This window comes from Rousettus aegyptiacus, unplaced genomic scaffold, assembly GCF_014176215.1.
Source record: "Rousettus aegyptiacus isolate mRouAeg1 unplaced genomic scaffold, mRouAeg1.p scaffold_m13_p_3, whole genome shotgun sequence".
NCBI classification, from domain to species: domain Eukaryota; kingdom Metazoa; phylum Chordata; class Mammalia; order Chiroptera; family Pteropodidae; genus Rousettus; species Rousettus aegyptiacus.
Window position 1 is genome coordinate 8,205,385 of NW_023416306.1, and position 19,417 is coordinate 8,224,801.

General features: G+C 41.9%; 1 protein-coding gene and 1 pseudogene across 3 annotated transcripts; both read right to left on the reverse strand.

Annotated features, from left to right (window-relative positions):
• Window positions 1-14: 14 nt before the first annotated feature.
• On the reverse strand, window positions 15-19,351 carry RABEPK (Rab9 effector protein with kelch motifs). Of its 3 annotated transcripts, XM_016137390.2 has the most exons (9): window positions 19,021-19,351; window positions 17,143-17,298; window positions 14,070-14,128; window positions 11,493-11,650; window positions 8,212-8,364; window positions 4,984-5,145; window positions 2,353-2,502; window positions 582-731; window positions 15-335 (listed from the first exon to the last, which is right to left on the reverse strand). In XM_016137390.2, exons 3-9 carry the CDS (start codon window positions 14,120-14,122, stop codon window positions 43-45), a joined length of 1,119 nt encoding a protein of 372 aa, XP_015992876.2. In that variant the 5' UTR covers window positions 14,123-14,128; window positions 17,143-17,298; window positions 19,021-19,351; the 3' UTR covers window positions 15-42. The 3 variants fall into 3 exon arrangements, with proteins under 3 accessions (XP_015992876.2, XP_015992875.2, XP_015992877.2); XM_016137389.2 differs by lacking the exons at window positions 17,143-17,298; window positions 19,021-19,351 and adding an exon at window positions 15,163-15,242; XM_016137391.2 differs by lacking the exons at window positions 17,143-17,298; window positions 19,021-19,351 and having other exon boundaries at window positions 14,066-14,128.
• Window positions 11,277-11,385, reverse strand: LOC118600799 (annotated as a pseudogene).
• Window positions 19,352-19,417: the final 66 nt, after the last annotated feature.

The following is a 19,417-nucleotide window of genomic DNA, read 5'->3' on the forward strand; positions in this document are numbered from 1 at the left end:
GAAAGTAACTGACATTTAAAAGTAATAAAAATGTGGGTTTTATTAGTCAACTACAGTCACAATACAATCATTATAGATTTCCCCTTCTGTATTCATCCCACCAAACACAAAACACAGCAGTGAATCAGTCTGACTTTCCTCGTGTGAGTCACCACCTTGGATCACTCCTTTGTCACTGGAATCCCTTTTCTCAGTATCACAGTTTAGATCGACAGAATTTGAATCTTCTTTCTCTGAAGTACACATCACTGGCCATGGAATGATACACATGGAATGGTCCAATCGTCCAGCGGGTAGAAATGTATCAAATTTAAGTAAGGTCCAATGCTGCTTTTCTATATGAGGGGGAAAAAAAGACTGTGTTAAGAAATTTTCAGATACATTCAGTGATTCGCTGCATCACTCGAGTTCTAATAGGAAATAAAAGGAGAAAAAAACTAATGGTGATGTAATTCCCTAGAAGTCTGGTTTTCATTCCTTTGACTTTAGGTGTGGAGGGATCAAACTGAAAAACCAAAGCACTGGTACTTTCCAAAAAATGGTCACATTTGCTTAAACACCCACACGGAACACCTGCTCACCTATGTGATATTGGTACATTGTGTCCAGTGCTCCTGTGGGAGTCATACCTCCGAAGACATACAGGTGTTTCCCCACAGCCACAGCTGAATGGGCAGCACAGCCTGTGGGAGCTGTCCCACTGGGACTTAGCTTCTGCCACTTCATGTCACCTGCCAAGAGAAAGAATTTGGGCACAACACCCTGGAACATGGTTTCAAACTTACCTGTCAGTTTGTACACCTAAATGGCACTGAGTAGGAGCCCTGAGATAATATAGCAAGGTTTAGTGTACGTAAAAATTATTTGGGAGAGCTTGAAATGCTGTCTGGGTTGTCTAGGGAGGGAGTAATCTATAGTTTTAACAAGTATCTCAGGTGATTCTGATGTAGGTGGTCTTCAGAACACAGAAAAGTGACTGTCACCGTTAACTATTTCAGATCCCAGAAGTAGATGAGGTTCCATGTGTGTGTGTGTGTTGTGTGTGTGTGTAAGAGAGAGAGAGAGAGAGAGAGAGAGAGAGAGAGAGAGAGAGAGAGAGAGAGAGAGAGAGAGAGAGAACTTTGATTGCTGTCTAGACACTTTAAATGTCTTGCTGAATTCTTCTAACAGCTTGGTATTGCCATTGCTCCTGCCTTCTTACAGATAAGGAAACAGGATAAGAGAGGGAAAGACTTGGCCAAAATCCCACAGCTAGCAAGTGGCAGAGCTAGAATTGTACTCAGGTCTGACTCCAAAACCTGCGTTCTCTATATGTAACTCGCTGCCTCAGTACCTATCCCCAACCCATTTCTGCAGGGTTATCTGTATCTTTTCAAACAAGCATTTAAATGAGGCAGGGTGTTACTGGATTTTAGGTTTAGAGAACTACCTGGATAGGAACAGAAAAAGAGGAAGTAGTTCTTCAGCACAAGACAAAAGGACTTTCTTTTTAAAAATAAATATTGAAACCCCTTTTGGGTGCCCAAAATGCTTCTGCGACAATATTTTCCATCTGTCAATTCAAGGCAGGGGTCCAGAGCTGGAAGGAAGAATCACCCAATCCGGCCAACATTCTAGCTAGAGCAGGAATCCTAGCCAGCGTCACCTGGCATTAGATGTCACTCAGCCAGAGGACCCTTTATTGGGCAGGGTAGCTAGATACATTGCATGGAGTTCTCATGCCTTCTGCCCATTGTTCCAATTCCTGTATTCCGGACCAACCTAGAACATGTTCATTTGTTCACCTATCCACCAGTTAACAGATATGCACTCATCACCTGATCTGCCAGACACTGTGCTAAGTGCTGGAAATACCCTGGGGGACAAAAGATACAAAGTCCCTGTCCTAAGGGAGCTCATAGTCTGAAAGAATGACCCAGAATGAGTCCAGGCTCTCCAGGGCACATCTGCCCTTCAGACAATTCTCATGTTCTTCCTAACTTTCCTCTTCCCAGTGTCTTTAACTATTTTAGCATGACATTTCCAGTTGCTCACTTTCAGACCCACTCTAGAATTGTCCATGCCTCTCATAGGCATCAAATTAATGGCTAATGCCTGAAAGAAATCCACTTGGGGAACACAAAGTATAATGAATTTTAATGAAAGAGCAGTGTTGTTGGAAGAAGAGATAATTAATGGCTAGGTACATATAAAATGTTCAGGAAATGATGGCTTGTATTATTATTGACAGAATCTAGTGAGTAGTCTGCTAGCTGTCAAGTTACCCACACCTAAGAACTAGGCTATATTTTATCAAAGCACATTTAATTTAATTTTGAAGAGACAAACCCCCATGCCTTCCACCCTACTTACTTATGTCAATGTAATACAGATCATCATAGAATTTGTCCCCTGCCAAGCCTCCGTGGATGAAGAGCTTTGTCCCTACTGCCACCATCACATGACCATGCCGGGGGGACGGAGGTTTCCCAAGCGTCTCTGGCTGTGACCAGGTCAGAGTGTCTATAAAAGTAAATTCATTGACATCAAATGACAAAACTATGAAGCAAAAACCTGAAAAATATGTCCAACCCTCACCTACCAGCAAGGAGAGACACTCCAAGCAGAAAGTGACCTTGGGGTCATTCACTTCAACTCACCAACCTAATCCAAGCTTCCCTTTCTCTACAGCCCGTCTGGCCTCCGCTTGGACATTTCCAAGGTTTGAGAATTGACTGACATGCCTGGCTCTTCTACTGGGCATTAGTAAACCATTCCTTGTTTTGAATTAAAAAAGACCTCCCTAAAACTTCAACCTAGAACTGCCTCAGAGTTCAAAAGAACTTGCTTCTTCAATGGCAGGCCTTCAGAGTCATATTTTTTCAAGGTAATGTCCTTCATGATTTGCTGGAAGCATAGTGGGAAAAGACAGACTACTTTTAACTTTACCAGAGCCTGCCGAAGTGGCAGTAGAGGATAATGGTTAGAACATGAGATTTGGAGTTAAAACTAGGTTATTTCACTGAATAACTGTGTGGCCTTGCACCAGTTAATTTTCTAAGCTTCAGTTTCTACAGCTGTAAAACGGGAATAAAGACAAAACCTGACAATACCTACCTCTCAGGGTAGAAGTATGGATCAAAGGAAACAATACACATAAAACACAGGCACAGAGAAAGTACTCGATACATGAGAATGACTAATACGGTTATTATCCTAATAGCGCAGATGTGTTCTGCCAGTTGGCAGCCCTTCATATCTTCAAAATTGTACACATATAGAATTTGGGAAAATGAATCATTTCAACATGCTAGAAAAGCCTTAAAGGAATGCTGCAAAAACTATTTGAGACACAGGCCTTCCAAACAACTTATCTTTGAAATACTGTTTGTGGTAATGCTTGCAGGTTGTATGAGCCACCCCCAGTGTTCAAAGGAATACAATTTGAAATAATCTAAAATGGTTTATGTACAAATATGCCTATGATAGCACTGTAATAGAGGAAACTGTAAATTATCTAAGTCCAACAGGTGAATGGTTGTTACTGCCACAGTCATGACAGAATATTACGCATTTCTTAGAATGGTAAAGACTCAGTGATTACAGGAAAAATGCTTAAGTGAAAAATACAGGATACAAGTATTTCATACAAAATTATCTCTGCTACTTAAAAGACTGGAAAGGTACTGAGATTTTAATCATTTTGGAGTCATAGTATTTTATATACATAGACGCCAAGAACAGTATATATGCACATACATACATTATTTTTTTCTTTCCTTAGAGTTTCATATATTCAAAAACAACATTATTTAAAAATTTAAAAAGGGCTTTAAAAGAATCACAAAGCCCATTCTTTCTGGAAAAAGAAAAGTCATACTGTGATGTGTCTTAAGTCTTCCAATTATACTTCATAAGTTTGAAATCTTGCTTATTGCATTTCAAAAAAGATTACATCTTTCCTGAAAAACACACATAAAAATTTGTAAAGTGTTAGTCATAAATACCCACCACTACGGGAAGAAATGTAAATAAGTACTCCTCAGGCAACAATTTGGCAGGAGGTCCCAGAATTTTAAATGTTCATACCCTTTTGACCCAGTAGCATCTATTCCATATAAATGTGGTAACATGTACAAAAATCAATATATATGGCCACTGTAATGCTGTCAGCAAAAAGTCAATCAATTGGAAAATGACTGAGTGAATAAAGGATACCCATAAAAGGATATGCTTTGCAAGGAAATTGGTGCTGACTAAGAAGACATCCATGATGTGTGATTAAATGAAGGAATAACAATAATAATAATAACAGTAACAATAATAAGAATGTTAATATTCGTTAGGTGCTTCCTATGTGCCAGATACTGCACGATGCACTGTATCACATTACCTCATAGAATCTTTCCAACTCTTTGTGGTAGGCACTATTAATATGTCTATTTTACAGATCAGCAAAGTAAGGGTTAGAGATATAAAGTAACTAAAGTAATACAGAAATTATATGTCTTGAGTGCAGATCGTGTGGTTCATGCTTTCAACTACTACAATCTGCCCTTACCCCTATTAAAAAAAGCTGCGGGACAGTATTTCTAATTTGATTCCATGTGTGTATTCTAAGTTTCTAAGTGTGTATTCAAAGTTCATACATGTTCATGTACATGTATGCATGATTTATAAATGCATAGGAAAGTCCGGAAGGAGACATTAGGAACTGCCAACAGCTCTATCTGGGGAGTGGAAAAGAAAGGCTAAAGGGGAAACCTTTACATTTTTACTTTATAAGCTATACTCTTCAAATGGGTTTGATCATTTATACCTTTTTAAATGCAAATTTTGCTGTGGGAAGAAGATATCAGCTAAGGGATACACTAAGGAAGTCTAGCACAGAGACATTCAGCCAGGGTATCATTTTCTAACCTCTGCTTCCTACATCAGGTAAGCTGCGGGCTGGGGTAGCCCTGACCAGGTAAATGGCAGCCCCAAGGTGCCACCCATCCATACTTGCGTCAAACACGTGAAGCTTCACATCCTGTACGGGCTGGGCGCCTCTCTCTCCACCCCCAAAGACATACAGCTGGTTTCCAATGGCTGCTGACGATGTGTGGAATGTTCTTGGGGCTGGTGGTGGGGTGGTCACCTCTGGCGTGGTCCAAGTCCTGGTTTCTGGTCCAGACAGAAGGGAGGCACCTAAAACACCTAGGCTGACAGGCCTCTAACCCTGACTCTGAGGCAGGGCAGGATCACCTTCCAAACCCCAATCCCTAAGGGGGACAGTATAGGTCAAGGCAGTGATCTTAGGCCACCAAAGTCAAGGATGGGTAGGGGTGATCCTTAGAATTTGCCCAGATATACCCAAACTCCCGAGACTGAAAAGCCATAAGTGCAATTAAGAATGAGGTTAATTTGTTGTTGGAGAGCTTCAAACATCCTCTCTGAACCGTCTTCCACTTTGCTAACTCCTGCCCTGTGCTATTCAGAGGAGCCTAACATTTGCTAAATGTCACTCCCACTAGATAATAGAAACCAAATGTGCTAAATTTCCCAGGATATATGGCTCTTAAAGTAGACAACGTTATTACAGTTTCAGTGGTAGCAATTAGTCTCTACTAAACAGAAAGTGCCAAATAAATATTAGTTTCCCCTTTTACAGATAAGGGAATTAAAAGGAGATAGATACAGTCACTTGTTTAGGGTAGCTAATAAAAAGCCAAGTTGGGATTCAAATTCTTTCGAACACCAAAATCTATGTAATTTCTACTCTTCTGACTTAGGAATAAAATTTCACCACCTGGGTAGGTGTAGAGTAGCTTGCTTATTATCTATCTATCTATCTATCTATCTATCTATCTATTTATTTATTTGTTTATTTTAGAATGAAGCGTGAATTTTATAGAAATGGATGCATTAATTAAGAACCTTCCTTGTGCAGAATCATAGCCCTGAGCACTCTGCTATCCCCACTATCCTCATTCAACCTCAGGAGGTGGGTAGAAAGTATCCCCACTTTGCAGATGAGGGAACTGAAGCTCAGAAAATTTAAATCTTTTCCTGAGGTCACAGCGCTTGCAAGGAGCAGAGTGGGAGTTGAACTCAGATCTGCCAAGGCTGCCACACTTGCTCCATCGTAACACACCAAGAATTATTTCCTGCTAGGCAAATTCTGTGCCTTCTGGAAATGTCTTCATTAAATATACAAACTGTCCCATGAAGCATTTGTAATATGAGTGGAACTCAAATATGAACCTAGAGACCAAACAAGTCTCAGCCTCTATCCAAAGCAAAATAAAATTGTCTCTGTAGCTACAGACCTTGGGGGGCTTTCTGGATCTTCGGGGGAGCTAGAAGGTACAGGGCCTCCAGGATCACAGGATCCTGGGATTGTGTTGCTGCCAAGTCAAATGCCAGTGCAAATAATCACAAAGGATTACTTAGCCATTTGACGGACTTGCCTTAGTAACACAAGCAACTAATAGCTCACTTACATTTTTCATATTTCCTGGGCACTGTGTCAAATTATACTTTCTAGGAGAGAAAAAGGATCCAGTGGAAAATCAATTCCTTTGATAGTGGCTTTCCAAATTTCCACTTTATTTTATTTAAATAAATGCCATTAGTGAAAATCAAAAGGCCAAGGTTCCAGATGGATTTCTATCTGCCAAACTATAGCTACATCAACCACAACCACCATTACTGAGCATTAACTATGCACCAGATATTGAGTTAATTTAAATCCCTGTCAAATTTAACAAGCTCGGAACTATGACTATCCCAAAGTGACAAAGAAGATCAGCTATTGAGCAAATACATCTACTGTTAACAGAAGGAACTGGGCAAGAACTAATGTCATGTGAAAAATGTCCAAGTTCTAGTAATTACCAAAATGCATATTTAAACAATTAGATATGCCTACCAGATCTGCTTATCAAATTAGCAGTATTTAAAAATGATGAATTCCATGCTGATCAGGAGTGAAACAAGCACTATGAAACACAGTTAGAGAGAGTATAATTGAAAAAAATCTTTCTGAAGAGTAATTTGGTAGCATGTATCAAAAATCTTAAAGTTGACAGTGTTTTAACTAGTCCTTTTATTTCTGAGCCTGAATTCTAAGACAATAATTTGAAATAGTCAATGACTTTCAAACGAAGAGGTTCACTGCTTTGTTATTTATACTGAGAAAAATCTAAAAACAACCTAAATGTTAAAAAAACAAGCGATTTGTGGTATTATCATAAATGGAATATTATGCAGCCATTAAAAATGATGTCAACAAAGCACTGTTGTTACCAGGCCATCATTTATGCAGTAACCGTGAAATTAAAATAAAAAAGGTACAATGGCATAGTGGGTGAAGTAGTATGATCTCAGGCTTATAAAAATGCAGAGAAAAGACAGAAAGGAAGTGCACAGAAATGGAAACAGCCTTAATGTCATAGGATTGTGGATGGCTTTTGTCCACTTAGACTCTTCAAATATTTTACAATGAATATATATTATATTTATAAAGAGAAAAGACAAGTCCACCTCCCATAGGCGATGCAGCAATATCCTCTCAGCAGTGACGCCCCTAAACTGCCTCCTGTGTGATAAAATTGCCAATGAGACTAGTCAGGGACTCTGAACTTTTTGGCTAAAAGAAATATACTAGGAGGATCTAGCTCAGAGTTTCTTACCTTTAGCACTACTGACATTGTAGACTAGATAATTTGCTTTTGTGGGCACTTTCCTGTGGATTATGTGATAGAGGCAGCATCTCCAGCCTCTATCAACTAGATGCCAGGAGCAAACTGCTCCCTCACTGCCCTGAGTAGTGAAAACCAAAAATGTTTCTAGACTTGGCCAAATGTCCCCTGGGAGGCATAATCATTGCCATATGAGCTAGGTGACTTGGGTTCTAGCCTGGGTCAGTCACTGACTCCCTGGAGACTTTAGGAAAGTCACTTCTCTTGGACCTTGGTTGCCCATTTGGTATAGCTACTCTCCAAGTCTATTTCAGCTTTGGCTTTTAAGAAGCTGATAATTGTATATATTATCAGAAAAACAAAATGTAATTCTATTATCTTAAGATTCTGCTAGAAGTTAAAATTCCTGTTTTCTTTGAGGTCAGCAAAGTTAAACAAATGGATAATTCGGTAAGGTCTAAATGGGTTCTTGGCAAAGGTAATGAAATTGGAATTGGATTTATGTATGAGTGTATGTATGTAAATAAAATAACCTTTGGCTACTTACCAAGATTCAGAACCTGCAGGCAATTTCGGTTTCCTGACTGGTAGGCACCACCAAACACCCAGATGCTGTGAGGTGTGCAAGAGGGAATGAAGCTGGCGTGCTCATACCGGGGCGAGAGGCCCTCCGAGGTGGCTAAATCCCATCGGTGTGCTCCTAGAAAACATTTCACCCAGTTCCTAGATTGGGACTGCCAACTGCTTAGATTGCCTGACAGACTCAGGAGAGGGTAGTGAGGAGGAGAGGGTCAAAAGCATAAGCGAACAACCATCAGATGGATCACTTAAATGGAATGTGGTCAAACTCCAAGAAGTTCTATAATAGACACTCCTGGGGACTGTCTGCCGAGTCCACAAAACTTTCCTGTGGAAACTATCCCCACTCTTCCAACCATGGGAATTCAAATGCCTACACACCTTGACTTTCTCGCTCTAGCTGACTGAGTCAAAAGTAGCCACTTGACTCCAAATGGGCCAATCAGATCCTCTCTCCCAAGAATCTGAAATTCAAACAGATTCTTGGCTTTGGGTGGCCATCTTCTACCATGTGTGGAGAAGTAGAGAAAGCTAAAGCATGGAGAAGAAAAGAATGAAACATCTACATGAACAATCAGATCTCCCCAGAGAGAGCGTGGTAGAAAGCAGATGGTTTTTGACGGCTTAACACTTCCTGCTTCCCCCCTCTCCTACGGCAAGGCAGCATTGCCTACCTTTGGATTCTTACTTTTTTTGTGGTTGTTGTTCATTTAAAGGTTTCTATTTCCTGCAACTAAATGATGTCTGGCTAAACTATGATGAATAATAATAATACCTAATCTATTAGTTATTTTAGTTCGTAAACCACTTACATGAGACCTTCGCAAGCATTATCTTGTTAGAGCATTACGACTACCAAGTGAAGCAAGTAATTATGCCCATTTTACGGGACACCAAAGCCCAGATGGCTTAGACAGGTTAGCCAGAGTCACAAAGCTAGTAAGAGGTGACGACACAGATGTAACTGATCTAGATAATAGGTTTCTTGAGGGTTGGAAGAGATTTAATTTACCTTTGATTTCCTAGTACAGGGTGTAGAAATTCAAATGCCTACACAGGAGTGGAGGGAATGTGGCAAATTTAGAGCCCCACTGATAGGTGGCAGCTCAGCTCCAAATAATTACTGCCCTATAGACACACAGGCCTACTAATGTCAGATCTTCCAAAATTATCGAGAGAAGCCGAACTATTTTAATTTTTATACGTACACTCCTTCACATCTGGTTGGTAGCTTAGATCAAAACAAGAGCAGCAATAGTACATGACCTAACAAAACATATATGTGAGTCACTAGTTTTCTTCTGCCATTGCGCATAGTACATAGTGGTAACTATTTGTTCATTTGTCCATCGTCCGTCCGTCCATCCACCCATCCATCCATCCATCCATCCGTCCAATTATCCACCCATCCAAATACTTATAAAGCACCTACTCTGTGCCCAGTGCTATGACAGTGGCTGGAGATCCAAAGATGAGTAGTAATATAACCATGTTCCCTGTTTCTAAGGCACTTATACGCTTTTGGGGACAACAGACAAGAAACAATAATATGAGATAAGGGCTGTGAAGGAGGATAAGGACGGGAAAGCATAGGATATTATAAAAATATGGAGGGTGGTTGCGACATGGTGATTTATATACAGAAATATATATTTGATCTTTATTAATTCCAGGAACAGAGCCTAAAATCCTTGGAATTTCCTAAGTGATAAGGCTGATAAAGGTGTCTTTTGTAACAAGCCCTGTCAATCACTACTGAGTTTATGTTAATGAGGTAACTTTTAGAAAGTCTCTTAAGGATGAGGCTGGTTACCAAGAGAACCAACCCTATGGTGAGAGCATTGGAACTTTCAGGCTAGCCCCTGCCCCATCTGATTTTTCACCTGTACTTCCGACGGGCTGGCTATAAATCAAAGGTTCCCATTACCACCTCGCCTTGGGTTTGATTGATTTGCTAGAATAGGTCACAAAATTCAGAGAAACGTTATTTACTTGATCACCAGTTATTATAAAAGGATATGACTAAGCAATAGCCAGATGGAAGAGATGCCTCGGGAAAGGTATGTGGGAATGGTGCAGAGCTACACCTCCATGTGTTCACCGACCCCGAAGCACTCGGAATCCTGTCCTTCTGGGTTTTTATGAAGGCTTCACTACATAGTCATGATTGATTAAATCATTGCCTACTGGCAATTGATTCGACCTCCAGCCCCTCTTTCCTCTCTGGAGGTGGGGGTGTGTGTAGGACTGAAAGTTCCAACCCTCTTATCACCTGGTTGGGTCTCCTAGTGACCAACTCCCAACCTTAGGTGCTTTCCAAAAGTCACCTCATTAATATAACAAAGGACACCTTTATCACTCTTGATACTTAGAAAAGTCTAAGGGTTTTGGGAGCTGTGAGCCAAGAACCGTGGACAAAGACTAAATATACATTTCTTATAAATCACAATATCACAAACCTGAAAGATGGAGAGTAGACAGAAGGAAAGTGAAGAGCCTTCAAGCAGAGGAAATATGTACAAAGGTTTGTAGACCAGCGTTCAAGATATGATCAAGCAACTGAATAAAGGATGCTATGTGAGTTCCAGAGAGCCAGGAAACGAAGCTGGGAAATGCTTGAAATGAGGTGTGACATGGCCAGATTTGTGTATTAGACAATACTCTCTGGCTAGGTATGAAAAATGCACTGTACAGGGGGTAAACCTGGAAGCAGGGAGACCAGACAGGGGGTTGTTGTAATATCCAGTTGAGAGAGAACAATTCTTAGACTATAGTAGTAATAGCAGAAATTGATAGACATGGATGAAGAGAGAAATATTTAAGACCTGGTGAGTAACTGGGCATGCGAATGGAAGAGGAGGTGTAGTCTTCAGTGTCTCCCAGAGAAATATGTGATGAGTGAATGGCTGAATGTCTAGGGCTCCATGTGGACTTTTCCACCCGAAAAAGAAGATACTGGCTGTGTGGATGTGTTCCAGGGCTCTGCTGAGAACTTAGGGACCTCTCGGGGAGGTTTCTTTTCTTTTTTTCAAATGCCTACAGCACCTAGTATTCCTAGGTGGTCTCCCATCCAAGTACTAACCAGGCCTGGCCTGCTTAGCTTCTGAGAATCAGGCACGTTCAGGTTGGCATGGCCATAGACAATGTTCATTTTCTCAGAGGAAAACTGAACTGGTGTTCCTAAGGAATACTCTGGTCACTGTTGCACGAAGCCCTGCTCTCTGGCCCTGGGGCTCGTGCTGGTCTTACCCAGATCCATGGTGTGCACATCTGAGAAGCTCCTGTTTGGATCTGCTCCCCCAACAATGAAGACCTTCCCTCTCTTGGCATCACCAACCGGGGGTAAATATGTGCAGCTGTGGCCAACCCGAGCGCAGGGGCTATCTCCTGCGGGGGTCAAGGTGTACCTGCCAAAGGAAGGATGTATTTAGGAGGCCTGAACAGAGAATAAATAACAGAAGTGTGTTCTTTCCATTCCTCATGAAATATTCACCAGAATGAAGGGGCTTATATGTACAGACACTTTAAATCGTATCCAGCAAAGCAGCATTTCCCTGACTAACAACAGTACCTTCCATTTGCACATAATCTTTGACTTCAATTTTGTCATTACTTTCATCTCACATTAACCTAACGGGGATGTACTGGGGTAGTAAATGTCCCCATCTGGTAGATAGGGAAACTGACACACAGAAATGTTCGGTGCTGTGTTCTGGCAGATAAAACTAGTTCAAGTCCAAGTTCAGGTGCTTTCTAGATGTGTGACCTTTAGGAAGTCACTTAACCTTCCTAAATCTTCATTTCTCTGTTTGTAAAAATGTAAAATGAGGATAGCAATAGTTCCTGAAGAGTAAGATGAAGTCTTATAACAGTGCAGGAAAGGACTCAATACATGGTGGCTAGAGCTTTATCTGCAATCACACAGGAACCTACAGCCCCAATGCTCTTGCCACTAGCAAGTGATACTTGCCTGACAACTATATTCTCCAGAATTTATTGATTCAAAGAGCTCTTCCAGATTATTCATAAAGCTGGACCTGATGGAAGCCAAAGCTAGGACTTTGCAGTTGACTACAGGATCCAGCCATTTCACTCTCTAAAGTTATTCTGAATGCTGCAGGAGAGAACATACTTCAAGCTTCCTAGTTGGAAAAGAAAATTCTATTGCCATTTTTCAGGCCCTGTCTTATCTGACCTCTCTGGCATCGGGTACTCCTGACTTCTCCTTCCTTCTTGTACCTTTCTCCTTTTACCTGGCCGCCCCACACTGCTCTCTTTTGGTTCTCCATCCACTTTCTGGCTGCTTTTTCTGTTTCCATATCTGACTCGTTTCCCACCAGCCTTCTCCTAACCCTCAGCATCTCTATATTCTCTTCTCAGCCTACATTTGCTTACCTGGTCTTTTTTAAATCTGTACTGATGGCTATAAATACCATCCATCTATATCACTGTCCATCAGTGATTTCCATATCTCTATTCTTTTCCAGATTCTCTTCTAATGTCTAGACTCACAGATCCTATTACCACCTGAATAATGTACCATGCATGTTCCTAACTTTGTCACAACCCTGGTTTCACTTGATCTGCACAAAACCCCTTTGAGGACAGTTATCATCTGAGTTTTGTGAATGAGGACCCGAGGCTCAGAAAGGTTAAATAACTTACCCCAAAGTATACAGCCATCCAAATACATGGTGAATGAGACAAAAAAAAAGTTCTTGCCTTCATAGCCCTTACTAATTAGTTAAGAAGAGAAACATTAGCAGAGGATTTCCCAAATATCTGTTGCATTTCAACCGCACTATAAAGGAGTACAGGGTATCTATCTAGCATGAGATAAGAACATATCATAAGGGCATCTCGCCCTGTGAGGAGAGGTGGGGGAAGGGAGTGGGCAGAGGCTTCCTGAAGAAGCACCAGTTGAACTGAGGTCTGATGTATGAGTAGAAGTTAGTTGGGTAAAGTGAAGGACAAAAGATGGAGGGAAAGAGTGATCCAGTAGAGAGACTAATACATATAGTTTCTGAGTAGGGCAGTGCAAGGCATGTTAAGGAAGAGAAAGAGAACAAAGGAGGAGTAATGGGCTTTGAGGCTGGAAAGACAGGCAGGGACAGGCCATGCAGGGCCTAGTGGGCCATTTAAAGGACTCTGGTTTTGATCCTTAGACCAATAGGATAGGAAAAAAGGGTTTTAAACTAGGGAAAGCCATGACCAGATTTATGTTGCAGAGGGAGCAAGAATGGACACAGGGAAGCCATATCAGAGACCCTTCTTCAAGGTCCTGCAGAAGTAGTGCCTCCTCTCCACAGCCCTGTGTGGGTCCTGCTTCTTCAGCACTGATCACATTTCATTGCCATCATCTGCTGAGTCCGTAACCCCCACTACACCAAAACTATTCGCCTTTGTACCTTCAGCGTCTACACAGCAGCTGCCCCTGTCGGGCCAGTGTTGGTTGTTGAACGAAAGGCTGGTTGAGCAAACAGCCAAGAAACAGTGAAACCAGTTTAATCCAAATCCAATTCCCTGACAGTCTTAAAAATGAGTCACAGCTTGTGGGGGAAGACAGTGTTGGAGCTGAGGATGCCAGATGGTTAGCGCCTTACTCTTCCTGGTAAATCGATTTTAATAAAATCGACATCTGCTCTATGATAATTATTGCCCGACTATCATTCCTCTGAAGACCTCAAACAGTCTGAGTCTAATTACCAGAAACTGCAGACAGTTTCATCTCTACCCTTTTTCATAGATGTTTAAATATGTTAGTAAACTACTTATAAATGAAACAAAAACTTATGTTTTTCTCTGTCTGAATCATTCCTTACAGACCATGTTGCTTTCCTGGGCTTGTCTCCAGGCTTCAAGACTGGCAGCTGCTTCATAGTGTCCTATGCACGAGAAAGAAAGGTATTTTTTAGACATTTATGATTATCTTCTAAAACACAGAACAAATCAGGTCACTGCCCTCTTTAAAATGTATTAATGTACTGATTTCTAGGACCTGATTAACTTTAATAAGCATTACCAACCTTGATATAAATTTATATTTGGGATTAAGATGTTTTATTGAAAGAAATACTGAAATACTGAACTCTAGGATAAATCCTGGCTTCAGCATCACATTCTGGTCTCAACCTCCTTTCCAGGAACTTACCTCCACAACTTCTTGCTATATTGAGTTGTTCTTGCTACGTTTGCTGTTCCTCTAACATGGCAAGCCCTTTGGTCACCTGTATCCTGTGCAGCTTCCCCTACCTGAAACGTTCCTTCTTTTCTTGTCAATGAGGAAACTTCTAGTCAACCTCCAAAGCCCAGTTCAAATGACCCATCCTCAGTAAAACCTTCACTAATTTGTTGTTTTCCACTTAGATTGTCAAGTTACTTCCTTCTTCTATGAAGGCATCTATTAAACCACCATCATTGCTGGGATCACCTGAACGTCATTACTTAAAAGTCTCTAGACTAGATTCTAGACTGAATTCTGAGAGAGTTGGGTCCGTCGGGTTCATTCAGAGAACCCAATGGGCCTGGCATAGGGTAGAAGTAAGGGATGAGTGGATGAAGAAAGAAAATGGATGAGATTTCTGGGAAATGAATGGATAAATCCAACCGTTGGCCAAAGCCACTGATTGCTGTTCCCAAAGCCCTGGGATAAACTTTGTGTACGCAGGGACTTGCCGCAGCCCTGCCTGCCAGTCCCATTACCCAGTCCCATCCTCGCGTGGCAGCGATGGGAGATAGGAAAGAAGGTCCCGAGAGTACAGGCTGGCTCCTGTCAGTGTGGCCGGGCCAGAGCCCGAGGAGGTCCTCTCCGGCGCTTTCCACCCGCTCTGGAGCCCACTCTCCTAATGGGTGCTGCTGCCCCGCTGAGGACCGCGTCAGACCCTGCGTCCTGCGACCCCCAAGGCGCGGACCGCATTACCTGCGGAGGCTTAGGCCAGTCCCGGACTGTGGCTCCGCCCCAATGAGGGAGGATGCTTGGGCCTTCGCCCCATCCCAGACCCCGGAAGAGCGAGGCGGCCAACCGCTCCGCTCCTCTCCGCCCCAGGGCCCGCCCCGCCTGCCACCGCGCTCGCTTAAAGGGATGTAGGCCAGCCTGTGCTTTTCGGGGATCAAACACGCCGGGCCATTCCCTGGAGCTCACCTGCTGCCGGAGTCAATAAAACTAGGGTTCTCTGAAAAAGATTTACAAGCGAAAAGCCGGGGGCTGTGCATCCACTTGGATGACCCAGTTCTTTCGGCAGCTGGGCTGTTATCCTAAGGGGGCTATGATATTTTCAGTTCCAGCGGCTTTTAGAAATGGTTTTTGAAAGGGAGAATTAAGGGTGCTTTCCTGGGTGTCTTTAGGTCGATTCAAGCTTTGCCGCCTTAAACGGCTGACTCATTTCAGAGTTTGCTTGTGTAACTATGGCAGGCTCTATGCTGAACCAAACAGAAGGTCCCTGGCCTCCTGGAGTCTACAATCGAACTATGGAGAGAGAGAGAGTAAACAGAAAAACAAATAACTAGGTATATTTGTCAAAAGTTCATCAGTGAGAGTATATTCTTAGGGAAGTTACTTTTCTTTGGGCTGCAGTATTGCCTGTAAGATGGAGCTAAGATTTGTCACAAGGTTATGGTGGGGGATACATGAGCTCAGGAATATAAAATGCCCAGTGCCCAGTCGCTGGCCCAGAGCTAGTCCTCTGTAAAATGTGATGCTATTCCTAGCTAAAATCCAACTCTAGACACAAGTCTTGAGTTAGAAGTGTTCACCTGCATTACCTCTGTCTCCATAACCGTATGTTCCCTGTGGCTTTCCTCAAAAGGGAGAGGTGGCTCACCTACACTTATGTTTTAGAGGCGTGATGTTGTAGCCTAGGAAATACAGGTAACAGCTACAGAAGGAAACACAGGTGCTCCTGGGTACAGAGCTATGATAGTAGGGGGGGAAGCAGAAAGACACACTTGGGTTCCAATCCAGGCTCCAGCATTAACCATCTAACCCTGACATTTGGCAAGTTTATTTCCGTGCCCTACTTTCCTCGTCTCTAGGATGGGCATAGTGATACCTACTCCACAGAGGGAGTAGTTGAGAGGACTGGATGGTACAGGCGAAAGGCCAACTTGGTAAATCTTTTAGCTACTTGAAACCATAATGAAAATTTATTAACAAAATGGAATTTGAGGTCTGCAGCTTTCCTCACTGCTCAAACATCCTATTTCAAACACCTGGAGTTTGCATGAGTTCCCATATTAATGGGAAAATCTCCACTGCCTGCCAAAGAGGAGTGTAGGAGTCTGTCATTCTGCTCTCCTTCTGGAGAGAAAGCAAAGACCAGTTTAGCTCTGCCATATATCCATGTGCATCTAGGTTTCTGTTTGGAGCTGCAGAATGCTCTGATGTCCCGTGCCTTTTGGCTAGATCCATTGCAAGGTGCCATGCAGGAGTTGTGCATATATAAAAAAAAATTAGAAGAGGTTTGTGAGCAACATAGCAACCAGTTTTCATTGCGGGACCCATACGTTTAGATAGAAATCACATTTCAGAAAGTGCTAGAAGGAACTTTTGAGACCTATTTTTAAAAGGAAATCAAGGCCCAGAGAAGTTAAAATGAGTAACTCACATAAATGGCAGGACCAGGAGCCTAGATTTTCTGCTTTGTGCAAGAAAGACTAATAACATATTCCAGTCAGCAAGCTCTGCACACCGTCTCTGTAACAAACCACCAAACATGTCCATCGCCTCTTCTAAGAACTCGCTGAACACTTGGGGATGCATCCCTCCTTTTCCTCTGCTCTGGATATCAAGAGTGAGGTTCACCCAATGAGGATGGAGCGTCTTACTGCCTAACAGTTTGGTAATGTGAGGCCTGCCATCTATTTTCATTGGAAGAGGATACCATCTGCTGTCATTACCTACCTGTTCACTGACTTATCAGCAAAAATAAGTGACACCTTCCTTTTAAGTGCTTTATTTGTCCTCCTTCCCAATTCTGAAATGGTATCTTGAGTAGGATTCATTTCCAGTTACTGAGGTTCAGAGATAAAAGGTGAATTGCCAGATTTCCAAAAAGGACTATAATTAAAAAAAAAAAAAAAAAAGTTAAACAACAGTAGCATTTTTTTCCTTGGAATTTTTGCTCCAAGAAATTCTGGGAGTATTCTCCCTATACTTTTCCCCCCTAAAATCTTAAATGTTACCTCTTCAGAAAGGTCTCGCACACCCACTCAATACTCAGAGCTAACACTCACATTGTGCTCATTCTGTACATGACATTATTTTAAGCCCTTTCCATATATTAAGTCTATTAAACCTCAGTACAAGCCTATAAGGTAAGTATTATTCTTATCATCTCCATATGAAGTAGGCATTTTTATTACTATCTCCATATCGTAGCTGAGAAAACTGGAGCACGGAAAGGATAAATAACTTCACCAAAGTCACGTGGTTAGTAATATACTTGAACTCTGGCTACCTGGTGCTGGAATCTTCACACTTTACCTCCACTATATTGCCTACCTAAATTAGCCCTCTTCTACTCCATTTTCAACTCCCAGTACCCCTTCTCTCCCTTTTTAGCACTAATTATACTTTGCATTTAATTAATTGCTCATTTAATATAACTTGCTGAATAAATGAAGAAATGTATGTTTGTGGGCATCATTCATTCTGCAACAAACTTAAAAGTTAATTTTATTTTAAAACAATAATAGACTTACAGAATTGTTACAGGAATAATACAAAGCATTTCCCCCAGAGACTTCATTAAATTTTAGCCAAATGTCCTCAAAATACCCTTTAGAGCAAGAGGATCCAGTCCAGGGCCATGTGAACAACAAATATTTATTGATAACCTGCTATTGTATTACTTAACAGTTTCCTAACTTGTCTTTCGGCTGCAAGCATTGCCTCCTAGTCTCATACAGCACCAGATATGAATTAGATCATGTTACTCTTCTGCACAAAACTCTGCAATAACTCCCTATTACATTAAAAGTAAAAATTAGTAACGAAAAGAAAACATTCTTTTCTCTCATCCCCTCTCCTACTCCTCTCATCTTGCTCAAACTACACTAACCTTCTTGCCATTTCCAACATTCTAGAAATGCTTCCATAATAGGGCCTCTGAACAGCTCTTTCTTTTAACTCCTCTCTAGTATCTGCATAGCTAACTCCCCCAGTCTTTGTTGGTTCTTAAAAATGCATCGCCCCATCTCCCTTATTCTGCTGGAGTCCCCCCCCCCACACACACACTTATCTCTTTCCAATATGCTATAGTTATTTATTATTTTTATTGGTATGTTCTTGTCTCCTCTACTAGCATGTAGCTATGGGTTGAGGATGGGAATCTATTTATTTTGTTTGGTGAATATCCCAAGTGCCTACAACTGTACCTGGCCCACAGTTGATGTTCAAAAAAGCTGTTGAATGAATGAATGTTGAAAGTATACTACATGTCAGGTCCTGTTCTTGGCACTGAGTGTACGACAAAAACTCCTTGATTTCGCAGGACTCGCACTGAAGTATGCTTAAACTAATATTGGCTCCCCTGCCTGTTCTCTTTGAGATTTGGGGAAAGTTACTTAACCTCTCTGAGCCTTGCTTTCCTATCAATCATTATGAGGATTAAACAGAAAAACAGCATTTATATAGCATTTAGCATAAGAAACGCCTTAATATTTGTTTCTCTTCCTTTGAGGCTGAAAGATGGGTAACCTGACATCTCTAACACAGATTCAGGCAAGCTTTTCACAAGGCTTTGGAAAGGTGCCAACAGGTTACCACGTCCAGGCTTACCTAATTTTTCACTGATGTTCTCGTGAGAGAATGCTTAAATGGGTCGCGGTGAGAAATCAGGGAATGACTAGGGTCACCTACTTCGCCATTTTGCATCAGAAAAGCCTCTCTGGGCGCCCAGAGGTGAAAGTCTTGAGAAAGAAAAGGAGAGGGAAAATTTTAAAAAAGAGGGTGGATGGGGTGGGGGAGAGAATCTGGTTACTACTGAAAACTACAAATCCCAACCCAACCGCGGCAGACAACTACGGGTCCCAGCAGGTTTCACTGCGGGACCAAGGGGGGCCACTTGGGGCCTGCAGCCTGGGTTCGGCGGGAGAAGGCGTGGGGTGTGCGGAGACACCGGGGAGAATCGGGTCAAGCTTTACGCCGCTGCGCAGACGCCTCTCACGGGCCGGAC